Genomic DNA, 13,065 nt, shown 5'->3' on the forward strand with positions numbered 1-13,065 from the left:
ATACGTCTCATGCTACGATTATTAAACCAACGATTCATGGATAAAGAAACTATGAGGGTACTTGCATGATATTTGCTGGAAATTTCATAGTAACGACAATACTCTTTCATCAAGATGTAATTTCAAAAATCACAAAAGTGTTGGTCGTTGAAGTAGACAAATACAAATGGATATAATGTCTACTGAATATTAATGTCCTCGTTGCAGTTGCATCAGTGGTGCTCCAAGACAAGTCCTTTGCCACCAACAAGATCATAAGCCCTCGCCTCAACGAGATGAAGCCAACCATCGAGGACTCAATCGAGTCGTTCGCCCTCCGCTTCACCCGCCAGAGGAAGAAGCTCGGATGCCTCATGAATCACGCTCTCTTCCCCAAGAAATTCACAGCTCTCAAGATGCTCGACTACAAGCTCTGCAGCATTCAAATAGAGGTCAAGAAGATCAGTAGTCGAACAAACACCCTCGAAGGCAGCAGCAGAGCGGGAAGCCTGTCGCAGCAGCCAGAGTGTGATGACACTGATGAACTAGATGGTGAAGAGATGCAAGAGGTTCCATTTTCTTCCAATGATGAAGAAACTGAGAGCCTCAACTCAAGTATACAGAATCTGCGCAGTACTTCGATAATTCGAGAGCGGATAGAGCACTCCAAGCTCATGTATAGCTACTCCTACAATGAGGAAGAGCTACCAATTGTTGGATACCAAGGTAAGGTGGATGATCTGCGGCGTAGGCTGTTGAGTCCGGATGACGGCCGGGTAATCCCCATAGTAGGCGAACTGGGCTCAGGCAAGACGATGCTGGCTCGTGCTGTTTATGGGAACAGAGCCATCACCAAGACGTTCAACAGTGCTGCTTGGGTGACTGTTTTCGAGAAATCTACAACCACAGATATCTTGCTCGCCTTGCTGAATCAGGTGACGAAAACTGAAGTCCAAGATGGGACAAGAGAGGAGTCACTCAAAAACAGGCTCGCGCAGGAACTGAGTGGCCGGAGATACTTCGTCGTGTTGGACGGAGTTCAGACTTTGGAGCAATGGGAAAGGATAAGGCATGCTTTCCCAGATCAAGAAAATGGGAGCAAGATCATCCTCACCACTTGTTACGAGGGCGTAGCTGATCCAAAGGGGCGGAGGTATAACATGGAGAAGCTGAATCATGAAGAGAGTTGGACTCTGTTCATGGCAAAGGTGGGATCACATCAAGATACCAAATGCCCAGTGAAGAAGAGGATCATCAAGGTTTGCCAGGGGCTGCCGTTGAGCATTGTCCTGCTCGGCAGCCTGTTCTCGATGAAGGACAGAAGTGAGTGGCCCAAAACACTCGACCGCCTCAGAAATTGGCAGGCAGCCGACATAATGAAGCTGAGCTACAACGACCTTGACAACCACTTGAAACTGTGTCTCATCTACATGACACTATTTCCTAGAGAGATGGACATTCCAGTGAGTAGGCTGCAACGGTTGTGGCTAGCCGAGGGGTTCGTGGAGCAGCCACGTGAGTTCCACAAAGATGTGAAGCAGCCACGCGAGTTCCAAGAAGACGTGGCGCAGGGGTATTTCGAGAGCCTGGTGAAACGCAGCTTGATAATGGTGTCGAAGCAGCGCTCAGATGGGAGCGCTAGAAAGTGCCGGCTGCAAGGCGCCATCCATGACTTTTTGCTGGAACAGGCTCAGGATATCCACCTTTTCCACGTCCATCCCGGATCAGACGAAAGCTTGGCTGGGATGCGGAGGCTCATCGAATGCGCTGATGCCGGGATTGTCCCACCCACTACTGCTCCAATTCGACATACGAGGTCTTACATATCATTCAAGCTACAGAAAAAGGATATTCCAGCAAAGTATGTGTGCTCACTTGTTAGAAAAATGGGGAAAGGGTTAGGCTTGTTGAGGGTTCTTGATCTTGAGGGAGTGTACCAACCTTGTTTGCCGGACAATCTAGGGGACTTGTATCATTTGAGGTATCTCGGATTGAGGTGGACATTCATCGACAAGCTTCCAAAATCTGTAGGCGAACTCCCTCATCTCCAGACATTAGACCTTAAGCATACACGGATAGACAAGATCCCGAAAACTGTTTGGAAACTGAAGAATCTCCAGCATCTCAATCTCAACGAAGTTCATCTAGACAAGGACACACCTCTGCACTTCCGCGAGTCCTTGCCCGATCTCCTAACTCTGCTGGGGTTATCAGTCAGCCACGAGACCCCAATAAAGAATGGCCTGAGCAAGCTGAAACACCTAAGAGAGCTAGGCATTTCTTTCCGTTGCATCAAGCTCAGTGATGATCATGAGAGATGTCAAGATCCTTTGGTGGAGTGGATTTCCGAGCTAACTGATCTCCAATCATTGAGGTTGCGATCCAAAGATGATGCTGGGAACCCTTTACGCCTTAGTTTAAGGCCGTTTTCACGCTTGGAGAAACTCTCCCACATGAAGTTCAAGATTTCAAAGAACAACTATGAGCTCAAGATCAGGATGATTCCTTGATGGATGTAGTTTATTACAGTATACATATCTCATGAGTGTTTAAAAATCACATTGTTTAAAAAAATGAAATGAACACGAAAACACATTAATGAATGTCAAAATTAGAGAAACAAGTCTTCATAAAACTAATCTAAGAAATAATCGCAATTTAGATCTAATTTCGTCAATATTTCTGCATTCAAATGGAAAGACACTCAAAAGAGCAAAATCCCACAAATAAATCTAAAAAAATTCGCGAAATAGATGCAAATCAAATAGAGATTAACAATCATCAATCGATTCATCTGAGGTAATGGGAAGCAGAAAATCTCAACAAAAAATTCACAAAATCGATTACCAAACCGTTAAAAAAAATATCAGCTCACTTACTTTTCCGACGCCGTAGATTCACCCTCCCACTTTTCAAATTTATTTATCAAAAAGAATTACTAGTAAATGATGCCTTAGCCATTTATACCAAACTCAAACTCAAATTCATTTTTCTGTCATATCAACAGTAATTTTACACCAACTATTTACACCAAACTCAAAACTCAAAAAATATTTTATATTTACCTACTTTTTTTACTTTTCCAATCTTAAGTACATATTTATTTAAATTACACATTCACCCCACAACACTTTGTCAATAATTTTCCAAATATAATTTGATACAATTATTTATAATAATATATTATATTTATATATTAAATATATTATGCATTCAATAAAATATACATTAACTTCAAATTATAATACATAAGCATACTACAATAACATTCAAACATAAATTAAAATACATTAAAAAAACATCATAATTATATAAAACAAATACATATGTTTCATTAGCCCATGCCATTAATTAGCCCATCTCGTAATTAACTACTCCAAATTATACTACTAAACCTAATTTTCTCTCTCTCCGTATCTTCTTCAATCTTCCCCTTCTCCGTATTTCCCCTTCTCTCTCCCATCGCCGCTATCTTCTTCAATCTTCCCCTTCTCTGTATTTTCATTTTCAATGGCTGCATATCCAAATTTTCTTCACCAAGTTCTTCAACCATCTACAACTCTCTATAATCAGGTAAGTAGTTTCTTCATCTAATTATTCTTCTCTATTTTTCCATCTCTCATCTCTCTGTCTTCTTCGAGTATCATCAAAAAGGAAGGACTCAATTGTAATTTCGGATGAGTTTTGAATCGAGCTACAGTGCTACTGCAAAGATGATATTAGCAGAGGCGGCAGCGGCGGTGGCGACGAGGGGAGCGGCGCCGACAGCGGTGGCGAGGCAACGGGGGTCGGCGGTAAACGGTCCACGCACTACACCAAGGGGGGAGTCCATTGCTGTGGCGAGGGAGTGGGATGTCATCACATAAGACCCCATAGTGGACACCGATCAGACCGAGCCGAGCTTTTGGAAGCGCGTCATGTTGGCATACAACAAGTTCAAGCCGAGAGGCGCCAAACCGCGTGACGTGAAACAGCTCCGCAAAAAGTGATCTAGGATTCTGCGAGACACCAAGAGGTTTGCAGACATATACGAGAACAACCTTCTCACCTCTGAGAGTGGCCGAAGCGAGGCCGACATGAAAGCGTTGTCTATGTCCCAATTCAACACGGAAGGCTGACCGAAGTTCAACTCCTGGGAAGAGTATCTCGTTCTCGAGAAGTGCCCGAAATTCAAGGCCAGAGGAGAGGGGGATAGGTCCTAGGGAGAAGCGAACTAGACAAAACATCGCTAGGGACTACAGCAGCGGCAGCGGCTCGCAATCATTCGACCTCAACGACGACCAAACGGAAGAGCCCGCAGCTACACACTCTAGGAGCCCACGCCCTCCGGGCCAACATGCCTCTATCCGAGGCGCTAGAGTGGCTGCAGGTTCCTCCCGCCTCTCCTCAGCCTCTTCTGGATCGGGCATCTCGCAACCCGCCCCTATACCGCACTCCGTGGGCACTGGTCCCCCCGAGGTCTTGCAGAGGAACATTGATATGCAGTTGATGAAACAACTGCAAGAAAACTGTTGTTTCTATGAGACAGCGACCGACCCGATCACCAAGGATATATACTACGCGCTCATGTGTCGGATCAAGGATCAGCTGGGGTTGTCTGCGGCTGGGGCAGCGGCAGGGGGCGGCGAGTGGCAGCGGGGGAGGCGGCGGAGAAGCGGCGGAGGAATCCGACTCAGCCACCGATTAGACGGTGGAGGAGTTTTTATTTGTATTTTTAAAAAATGTTTGTTGTATAAATTTTCCATTTCCGTAATACAACGAATATTTGGTCCCAATACTTTTTTTAAATTTCAATATTACCTCGTTTTCTAGTTATTTACATTCCGATAATTCTAATTATAATTGAACTAAAATAAACAAAATATAAAATAAAATGAAAAGTGGCTAAAAAAGTGTCCTTTATAACTGCGGACACTATTTTTTGTGGGCACGGACAAATACGAAGTGGTTGTAGACAAAACAAAAATGACGGGGCTATCGGAAGTGTCGCTACTGTGGATGCGCTCTAATATATTAATATATTGATTGGTTTTGCAGGTCTGGACAAAATACAAGAAAAGACTGATTTTTTCCCCTTTTAAGTTGGAAACAGACTATTTTTTGTAGTTCTATCCGATTTCGGGTAAAGATGCTGTTTTTATCTCAACTCCAGCAAATGGGTAAAATAGTTGAGAATTTTTTTGCAGTTTCTGTGTAGTTTTGTAGAAAGATCATCAAAATTCTAAGTTGCTTTTTGGCTGAAACAGTTTGATAACGCTCTCATCAGGTACATCTCCCTTGTTTCTTCTTTACTTCCTTTGTTGAGCTTGGTTTCGTGTATGTATGTTATTGACAAGAAACAAGAGAAATATTAGAAAATTCCCCCAAAAAAGTGAAATAATCCAAACTGCAGAAACACTTTGTTTGGGTTGATGTAAGATGTTTAGGTCTTGTCTTGTGAATGCTACTTTCGATGAAATTAGCGTTGTTGGTCTCCCGTTTTCATACCTGTAATTTGATCTTTTTCCAATTTTCTTGCTTGGGTTGTGAAGCTATGATCCAACTTGAAACAGAACCTAACCTGATGATGCTGTCTATTTCGTCTCTGGCTAAAATGCTACTACCTGCAGTTTGATTGAGCTTTCTTCCTTTCCTTTTTTCTTGCTTGGGTTGTGAAGCTATGATCTAACTTGAAATAGAATCTGATGCTGTCTATTTTGTCTTTGGCTAAAACGACTAGTGGTTTGCGCTTTGATTCTTGTGGAGAAGATGAAAAGCCTTATGGAAGTGCTTCCACTAAATTTGATGACATTCTTTGACGAATGGGAAGTCAGGGTGTCCATCATCCTCAGCCTCTTCTTGCAAATTTTGCTGATCACTATGGGTGGTCGCAGGAAATATATATGCAGACTTTGGATCCGAATCATTCTCTGGTCTGCTTACTTATTGGCAGATTGGGTGGCTGTCGTCTCGCTTGGCATCATCTCGAAGAACACCCTTGATAAGTGCCACAAAAAGATTAATGATGAACCTGGGATTGAACTGAGGTGGTTCTGGGCTCAGTTCTTTCTGCTGCATTTAGGCAGCCCCGACGCCATCACAGCGTATTCTCTTGAAGACAATGAGCTGTGGCTGAGGCATTTGGTGGGGATGGTGATTCAAACTGGCCTTGCTTTCTATGTACTACTTGTTGCTTCCCCCGGCTCGGATTGGCTTCCCTCTTTGAGTGCCCTCATCTTTATAGCGGGTGGAATCAAGTACGGAGAGCGCTTGTCCACGTTGTGTGCAGCCAATAGTGAGAATTTCCGTGACTCTATGCTCCCAGAGCCTGATCCGGGGCCCAACTACGCGAAATTCATGGAGGAATACGCGTTGAAGGAAGCTGAAGGGTTCAGTGTTAGTGTGGATGAGGTTGAAGAAATACATGGTCCTGCTCAGCACGATTTCCCCGATGAACCAAGTGTACTAGAAGCTTACGACTTATTCTTGACGTTTAAGCGCCTATTTGCTGACACAATCTTGAGCTTTCAAGATCGTGACAGAAGCAAATCCTACTTCATGAAGCTGGACGGGGAGCAAGCTTTTAAGGTTGTTGAGATTGAGCTTGGGTTCATGTTTGATGAACTCTACACGAAAGCATCCATTGTCTATAATCTCAGGGGGTGTTTCCTTCGGGCGATCACTTTCTCGTGCACGCTCATTGCATGGATGGTGTTCATCTTCGTGTGCGATAAAGCCAAGTACAAGGTGTTGGACTTGGTGATCACTCACTTGTTGCTTGTGGTGGCTGTCTTCTTAGAGATATACGCTGTTGGGGCTCTCGTGAACTCAGATTGGATGTGTAGGCTCAGGGGATGTGACAGAAGTCGCAGAACAACTAGTTTTGCTCGCGTAATTCACTGGTTTCAGCCAGTCAAGAAGAGATGGTCGGAGAAAGCTGCTCAACACAATCTACTTGATCTTTGTGTAGGAAACAAATTTGCAGTGTTGCCTAGAAGCATCAGAAAGGCTACTAGAATCTATCACTACATTGAAAAGCAGTGGCACAAGTCGTTTGTCGACGTCTCCATAGATCTGAAAAAGCTAATATTCGGGGAGTTGAAGAGCTACACAAATTGCTCTGCTTCTACTATGTGGAATAGAAGGGGAAGTTTCACTCTTGAAAAGTATCCCTCTCTCTCTCTCTTGATAAGAACAAAGAGATAGAATTCGACCAGAGGATCCTCCTCTGGCACATCGCCACGGACCTCTGCTATTCGCTGGAACCACCCGACAACGAAAGCGAGGAGGCTGCACTTGCAGGCCACAGCAAGCACATATCTGAATACATGCTGTATCTCCTCATTGTCTACCCTTTCATGCTGCCAATGGGGATTGGGTTGATAAGGTTCCGGGACACGTGTGCGGAGGCAAAAGTGTTTTTCAGAGAGAGGGGGGCGATGATATCCAGGAAAGGGGAGGCGTGCAAGAAGCTGCTGGAGGTGAGCACCCAAGTGCCACCGGCTAAAGTGAAGGGAGACCGGAGCAAAAGTGTGCTGTTCGATGCTTGTATACTGGCCCAGTCTCTCTTAGATGTGAAGGTAGAGTCGCAGAGGTGGGAGATTATAAGCAAAGTGTGGGTGGAGATGCTGGCTCATGCTGCCACACATTGCAGCGGCACCCACCACGCACACCAGCTGCGGAAGGGCGGAGAGCTGCTAAGCCATGTATGGCTTCTTATGGCACATTTGGGCATCACTGAGCAGTTCCAGATATCTCAAGGTCATGCTAGAGTTAAAATCAGGTCCTCCTAGACCTAAAACAAAATGTTTTTTTCTCAATCAATATTCTACTGGTGTTTATGATGTCCTTGTAAAATAGATTCTTGCAATCTTTGCTCATTTTCCCCCCATTAAAACTTGTAGTATCTGCTGCTTACAATTTGTGCATGGACATGCACTTTATTTCATAAAGTTGTGTGATATTATTTGATTTGGTAAAAGACAGAGACATCCATTCTCTTGTCTTTTCTTCTTTGTTATCAAATACTGTATATGAATTCTATTAGTAAGGACTAATATAAAAACCAATTTTATGAGCATAACAAAGAGATAAATGTTGAAGAAGAATAGCCAATTTTGGTTGCTAATGTGAAAAATCATTCTCCATCACACATTTTGGCTATTCACTAAATTTTGTGAGAATAAAAGATAAATGTGGAATCGACTATTTTTTTTAAACATTGGATCAACTTAAACACTGAAGATGGGATAATAGTCAATTTTGGTTGTTACACATTCTCCATCTCACATTTTGGCTATCCATAGTGACCCAAGGGAAATTCTAAATCTAAAGCAATACTCCATCACCTTTTCTTTCCATTTACTTTACCAATTTCACATTAGAACCCATATTGTTTCCTAATTTTTTTTATTTTTATGTGACAGAATGAGTATTTCAAGTTTGGATTTAAATATATTTAATGTCCACCTGTAAGTCCGTTACACGCGATGTCTCCTAATTAATTTTTGCTTTCTCTAACCAAACAATACACAAATACAAAAATCAAAGAAGTTGAACGGAAAAAATAAGAAAAGTCTTGGTCGATGAAGGGGCATTACCTCATTAATTAATTCAATCCAATAACTGTACATGAAAGCCTAGGATGTCAATGTAGCCCGCAACCCGTGGGCTGGTCCGAAACCAGAGCTTTTAGGGTTAGGGTTGAACTTTTCTAATCCGAAAGAATTCACAACACGATTAGTCCACACCCGATTGACCCGCAACCCGAGTATGGCCGGTCCGATTGACATCCCTATGGATGGATGCCCCACACAAAAATCAGAGAAGTTGAATGTAAAAAATAAGAAAAGTCTTGGTCGATGAAGGGGCTTTACCTCATTAATTAATTCAATCCAATAACTGTACATGAATGCCTAGGATGTCAATGTAGCCCGCAACCCGTGGGCTGGTCCGAAACTAGAGCTTTTAGGGTTAGGGTTGAACTTTTACAACCCGAAAGAATTCACAACACGATTAGTCCGCACCCGATTGACCCGCAACCCGAGTAGGGCCGGCCCGATTGACATCTCTATGGATGGATGCCCCACACAAAAATAAGAGAAGTTGAATGGAAAAAATAAGAAAAGTCTTGGTCGATGAAGGGGCTTTACCTCATTAATTAATTCAATCCAATAATTGTACATGAATGCCCCACACAAAAATTAGAGAAGTTGAATGGAAAAAATAAGGAAAGTCTTGGTCGATGAAGGAGCTTTACCTCATTAATTAATTCAATCCAATAATTGTACATGAATGCCCCACCTTCCCTATCATCTTTAACTTGTCTCTCTCACATACACACAACATTTACTACATCCATTCATCATAAAATCAAGCAATAACAACTCCAGACCAGACCAGACCAGTTAAACCATCTTCATTCTACTTCAACTAACTCTTATATCTCTATCTCTTACTTATATACAATACAGAAGATACTGCATCCATCATAAAAGCAAGAAGGCACAGGTTGTGAACTAACCTTCACTTTTGTGATCATCAATGGGTGAGAACATGGCTGTAGATGCAGTTGCATCTGTGGTGCTCCAGAAGCTAAGGGAGTTGATAAAGGACAAGTCCTTCGCAAGCAACAAGATCATTGGCCGTCGCCTCAAGCAGATGGAGCAGATGCTCAATAAAAAGATCTGGCGCTCCTTGGTTGGTGCTGCAGATAAGGAACAAAATGCTGAAGAGATCAAGAATCTGAGGAAGGAGTATCTCTGCGAAATCTACTCCATCGAGGACTCCATCGAGTCCTTTGCCCTTCGCTTCACCCGCCAGAGGAAGAAGCTCGGATTCCTCATGAATCATGCTCTCTTCCTCCAAAATTTCACAGCTCTCAAAATGCTCGACTCCAAACTCCGCAATATTAAGACAAAGGTTAAGAGGCTCAACCGTCGAACAAACAGCCTTGAAAGCAGCAACATAGAGGGAACAAACAGCCTTCAAAGCATGAATTGGGTCGAGAGCAGAACAAACAGCCTTGAAAGCAGCAGCATAGAGGGAACAAGCAGCCTTGAAAGCATGAATCGTGTCGAGAGCAGAACAAAGAGCCTTGAAAGCAACAACATAGAGGGAAGACTGGAGATCAAACAGAATCCTCCACTTTCTTCTATTCATGAAGAAACTCAAGTTCTGAGCTCAAGCATGAAGGAGAAGGAGATCGATAACATGAAGTCAAGCTACAATCATCTGGATCACCATTTGAAACTGTGTCTAGTCTATATGACACTGTTTCCCAGAGAACGCGACATTCCAGTGAGGAGGCTGATACGGTTGTGGCTTGCTGAGGGATTCGTAGAACGACAGAAACATGGAGGGTTCCAAGAAGATGGGGCGCAAGAGTATTTCGAAGATCTGGTGAAACGCAGCTTGATAATGGTGTCGAAACAAAGGTCAGATGGAAGCGCTAGAAGGTGCCGGTTGCAAGGGGCTCTCCACGACCACTTGTTGGAACAGGCGCGGGATATCCGCCTTTTCCATGTTCATCCTGGATCAGATAGTTCTTGCGAAACGAGGAGACTTGTTGAATATGCTGATGCCAGGAATGCTCCACTTGAGCCTTGTCAAACTCAACATGTTAGGTCTTACATATCTTTCAACCTACAGAAAAAGGATACTCCAGCAAAGCATGTAAACTCTCTTGTTAGCAAAATGGGCAAAGGGCTTGGCTTGCTGAGGGTACTTGATCTGGAGGGAGTCTACAAACCTAATTTGCCCGACAACCTAGGTGACTTGTTTCATTTGAGGTATCTGGGATTGAGATGGACTTTCTTGGATAAGCTTCCTAAATCAGTTGGTGAACTCCCTTATCTCCAAACGTTAGACTTGAAGCATACACGCATCGACAAGATCCCGACCACCATTTGGAAACTGAAGAATCTCCAGCATCTCAATCTCGATGAAGTCCATCTAGACAAGAATGCGCCTCTGCATTGCCGAGAATCCTTGCCTGATCTCCTGACACTCTGGGGATTATCAGTCAGCCATGAGAGCCCGATCAAAAATGGTTTGAGCAAGATGAAACACCTAAGAGAATTGGGCATTTCTTTCCGTTTCATCCAGCGCAGTGCTGATCATGATGCTGTCCAAGACAGAGGTCAAGGCCAAGCTACAGAAGCTTTGGTGAAGTGGATTTCTGAGCTAAAGGATCTTCAATCATTGAGGTTGCGATCCAAAGATGATTGTGGGAAACCTTCGGATCTTAGTTTATTGCATTTTTCAGGCTTGACAAAACTATCTCACATGAAGTTACTTGGGAAGCTGCAACAACTTCCTACCTTGGATCAGTTCCCACCTCATATTAAGGTTCTCACATTATCATTGACGTTTCTATCCGAAGATCCCATGCCAATTCTTGGACAGCTCCTGGATTTAACAGTTTTGAGGCTGCTCGGCAGTTCATTCGTCAAGGAGAAAATGGTCTGCCCGAGTAAAAGCTTTAAGAATCTTGAGGTTCTAAAACTCTGGGTGCTCCAAGATCTCGAGGAATGGAAAGTCGAAGACGGAGCAATGAAGAAACTCAAAGAGGTCAACATTAGAAGGTGTTCCAAACTTCAAAACTTCCCAGCCAGCTTGCTGGAGCAGGAAACTTTCCAAGATTTGATCTTGAACAACATGCCCTCTGAGTTCAAGAACAATATTGCCAAAGAGTATCAGTGGAAGGTCTCCATCAAAGATTTCTAAGGACACCTTGATGCTCAACATTATGGTGATTCTTTGAAGAATGTGTAGATTATTACTCCACTTATTAGTATTATTTTATTATGCAATGACTAATGAGGATTGTTTAAATTCATGTTCTGTTGAATGTATCTTTTTCTCCAAAAGAATTAAATGGATTCTACAGCTTGTATAAACCGAACTCAGAAACACATTTCTGCATCTTTTGTAATAATAACTCTTTACATATAATTTGAATAGCACGCATGTACGATATAAGTGCCACTCTCTTGATCCCTATATTCACACTTTTCTGGTACGAATATATGATTGTATTTGTATCAAACAGCTAGTGTGTGCAAGTTTTTATCAATAGGCTTGCTCTTGTTTTGTGAGTATTTTAGATAAATCCAATTCGAGTATCAATATCTTATAGTACAAACTATAATTTCAACATATTTTCTGTATTCAACAAGATCAAATCCCCTAAAAACTAAAAAATGTAGTTCTAGGTTTCTACAAGATGCGGACAAAATGGAAATCAGCAAGGATCATGAATTGCATCTGTTGATTTCAGCTAGTGAGAACAGAAATCCTCAACGAAAACACCATCAATTTACCCACAATCTCATATATCTTGAGTAACGACGAACAACACCAAAAATACGGAATTAATCACCTCAAAAGTAGGAAATTGCAGCGCGCTTGCTTTTCGCCTTCCTCGTATCAGCTCACTTTTCCTCCGTTCATCTCAGAAAACGCAGCAAATTCATCTTAAAAATAACTCCCAAAGTTTTATGTTAATTTAATAGGAGTATATTATTCTGATAAAAAAATTCTTTTCTTTTCTTTTCTTTCCTTTCCTTTCCTTTTCTTTTTTTTAAATAAAGAAAATGATCACATATTAATTTAAAAGTTAGTACAAACCTCTATATTTTAGTTTTTTAAATCATAAATTCACATAGGATGTGATATGACTCTGAATTCATACAATGAATTCAGATAAAAACTAAAACTCTCGTCTGCTTCTATTCAACCGGTGCTAATTAATGGGGGAACGGAGGGAGTAAAAGAAGTGCAATCGTTTATCCACTTGGATTTGTACATGTCGACACTCACGTTTCTAGACTCCCACGTAAACGCACAATAAAAGTGAGTGATGTGGAAAAAAGTTTTGCGTAAATAGAATTTGTAATTATCTTTGACATGAAGTGTGTGATTTATCCTTGGAGGCACAATGCAGCAAAAGATCACCCGAGTTAGGAGGGAGATCGTCGATTATATGAACATGGTATTTTGCAAGGAAAACGGAGCATTATTTTGCATTTGTATTAATGAGAAAAGATAATAAAATAAGAAGAAGAAATGTGTTGTAGCTTTGAAGATGACCACTCTTCATGTTGT

General features: G+C 42.2%; 3 protein-coding genes across 5 annotated transcripts; all 3 read left to right on the plus strand.

Moving 5' to 3' along the window:
* Positions 1–275: 275 nt before the first annotated feature.
* On the plus strand, positions 276–2,489 carry LOC121792587 (disease resistance protein RPM1-like). Its single transcript, XM_042190595.1, has one exon. It carries the CDS (start codon positions 276–278, stop codon positions 2,487–2,489), a length of 2,214 nt encoding a protein of 737 aa, XP_042046529.1.
* An 807-nt stretch (positions 2,490–3,296) lies between these two features.
* LOC121755093 lies at positions 3,297–7,855 on the plus strand. 3 transcript variants are annotated; one of them, XM_042150397.1, is made up of 3 exons: positions 3,297–3,552; positions 3,634–5,245; positions 5,699–7,855. In XM_042150397.1, the coding sequence occupies exon 3, from the start codon at positions 5,728–5,730 to the stop codon at positions 7,162–7,164; it is 1,437 nt and encodes a 478-aa protein (XP_042006331.1). In that variant the 5' UTR covers positions 3,297–3,552; positions 3,634–5,245; positions 5,699–5,727; the 3' UTR covers positions 7,165–7,855. The 3 variants fall into 3 exon arrangements, with proteins under 3 accessions (XP_042006331.1, XP_042006337.1, XP_042006324.1); XM_042150403.1 differs by having other exon boundaries at positions 3,680–5,245; XM_042150390.1 differs by having other exon boundaries at positions 3,297–5,245.
* Positions 7,856–9,154: 1,299 nt separating this feature from the next.
* On the plus strand, positions 9,155–11,924 carry LOC121755117 (probable disease resistance RPP8-like protein 2). Its single transcript, XM_042150408.1, has one exon. The coding sequence runs from the start codon at positions 9,502–9,504 to the stop codon at positions 11,683–11,685; it is 2,184 nt and encodes a 727-aa protein (XP_042006342.1). The 5' UTR covers positions 9,155–9,501; the 3' UTR covers positions 11,686–11,924.
* The last annotated feature ends 1,141 nt before the right edge of the window (positions 11,925–13,065 follow it).

Source organism: Salvia splendens, chromosome 1, assembly GCF_004379255.2.
Source record: "Salvia splendens isolate huo1 chromosome 1, SspV2, whole genome shotgun sequence".
Taxonomy (NCBI): Eukaryota; Viridiplantae; Streptophyta; class Magnoliopsida; order Lamiales; family Lamiaceae; genus Salvia; species Salvia splendens.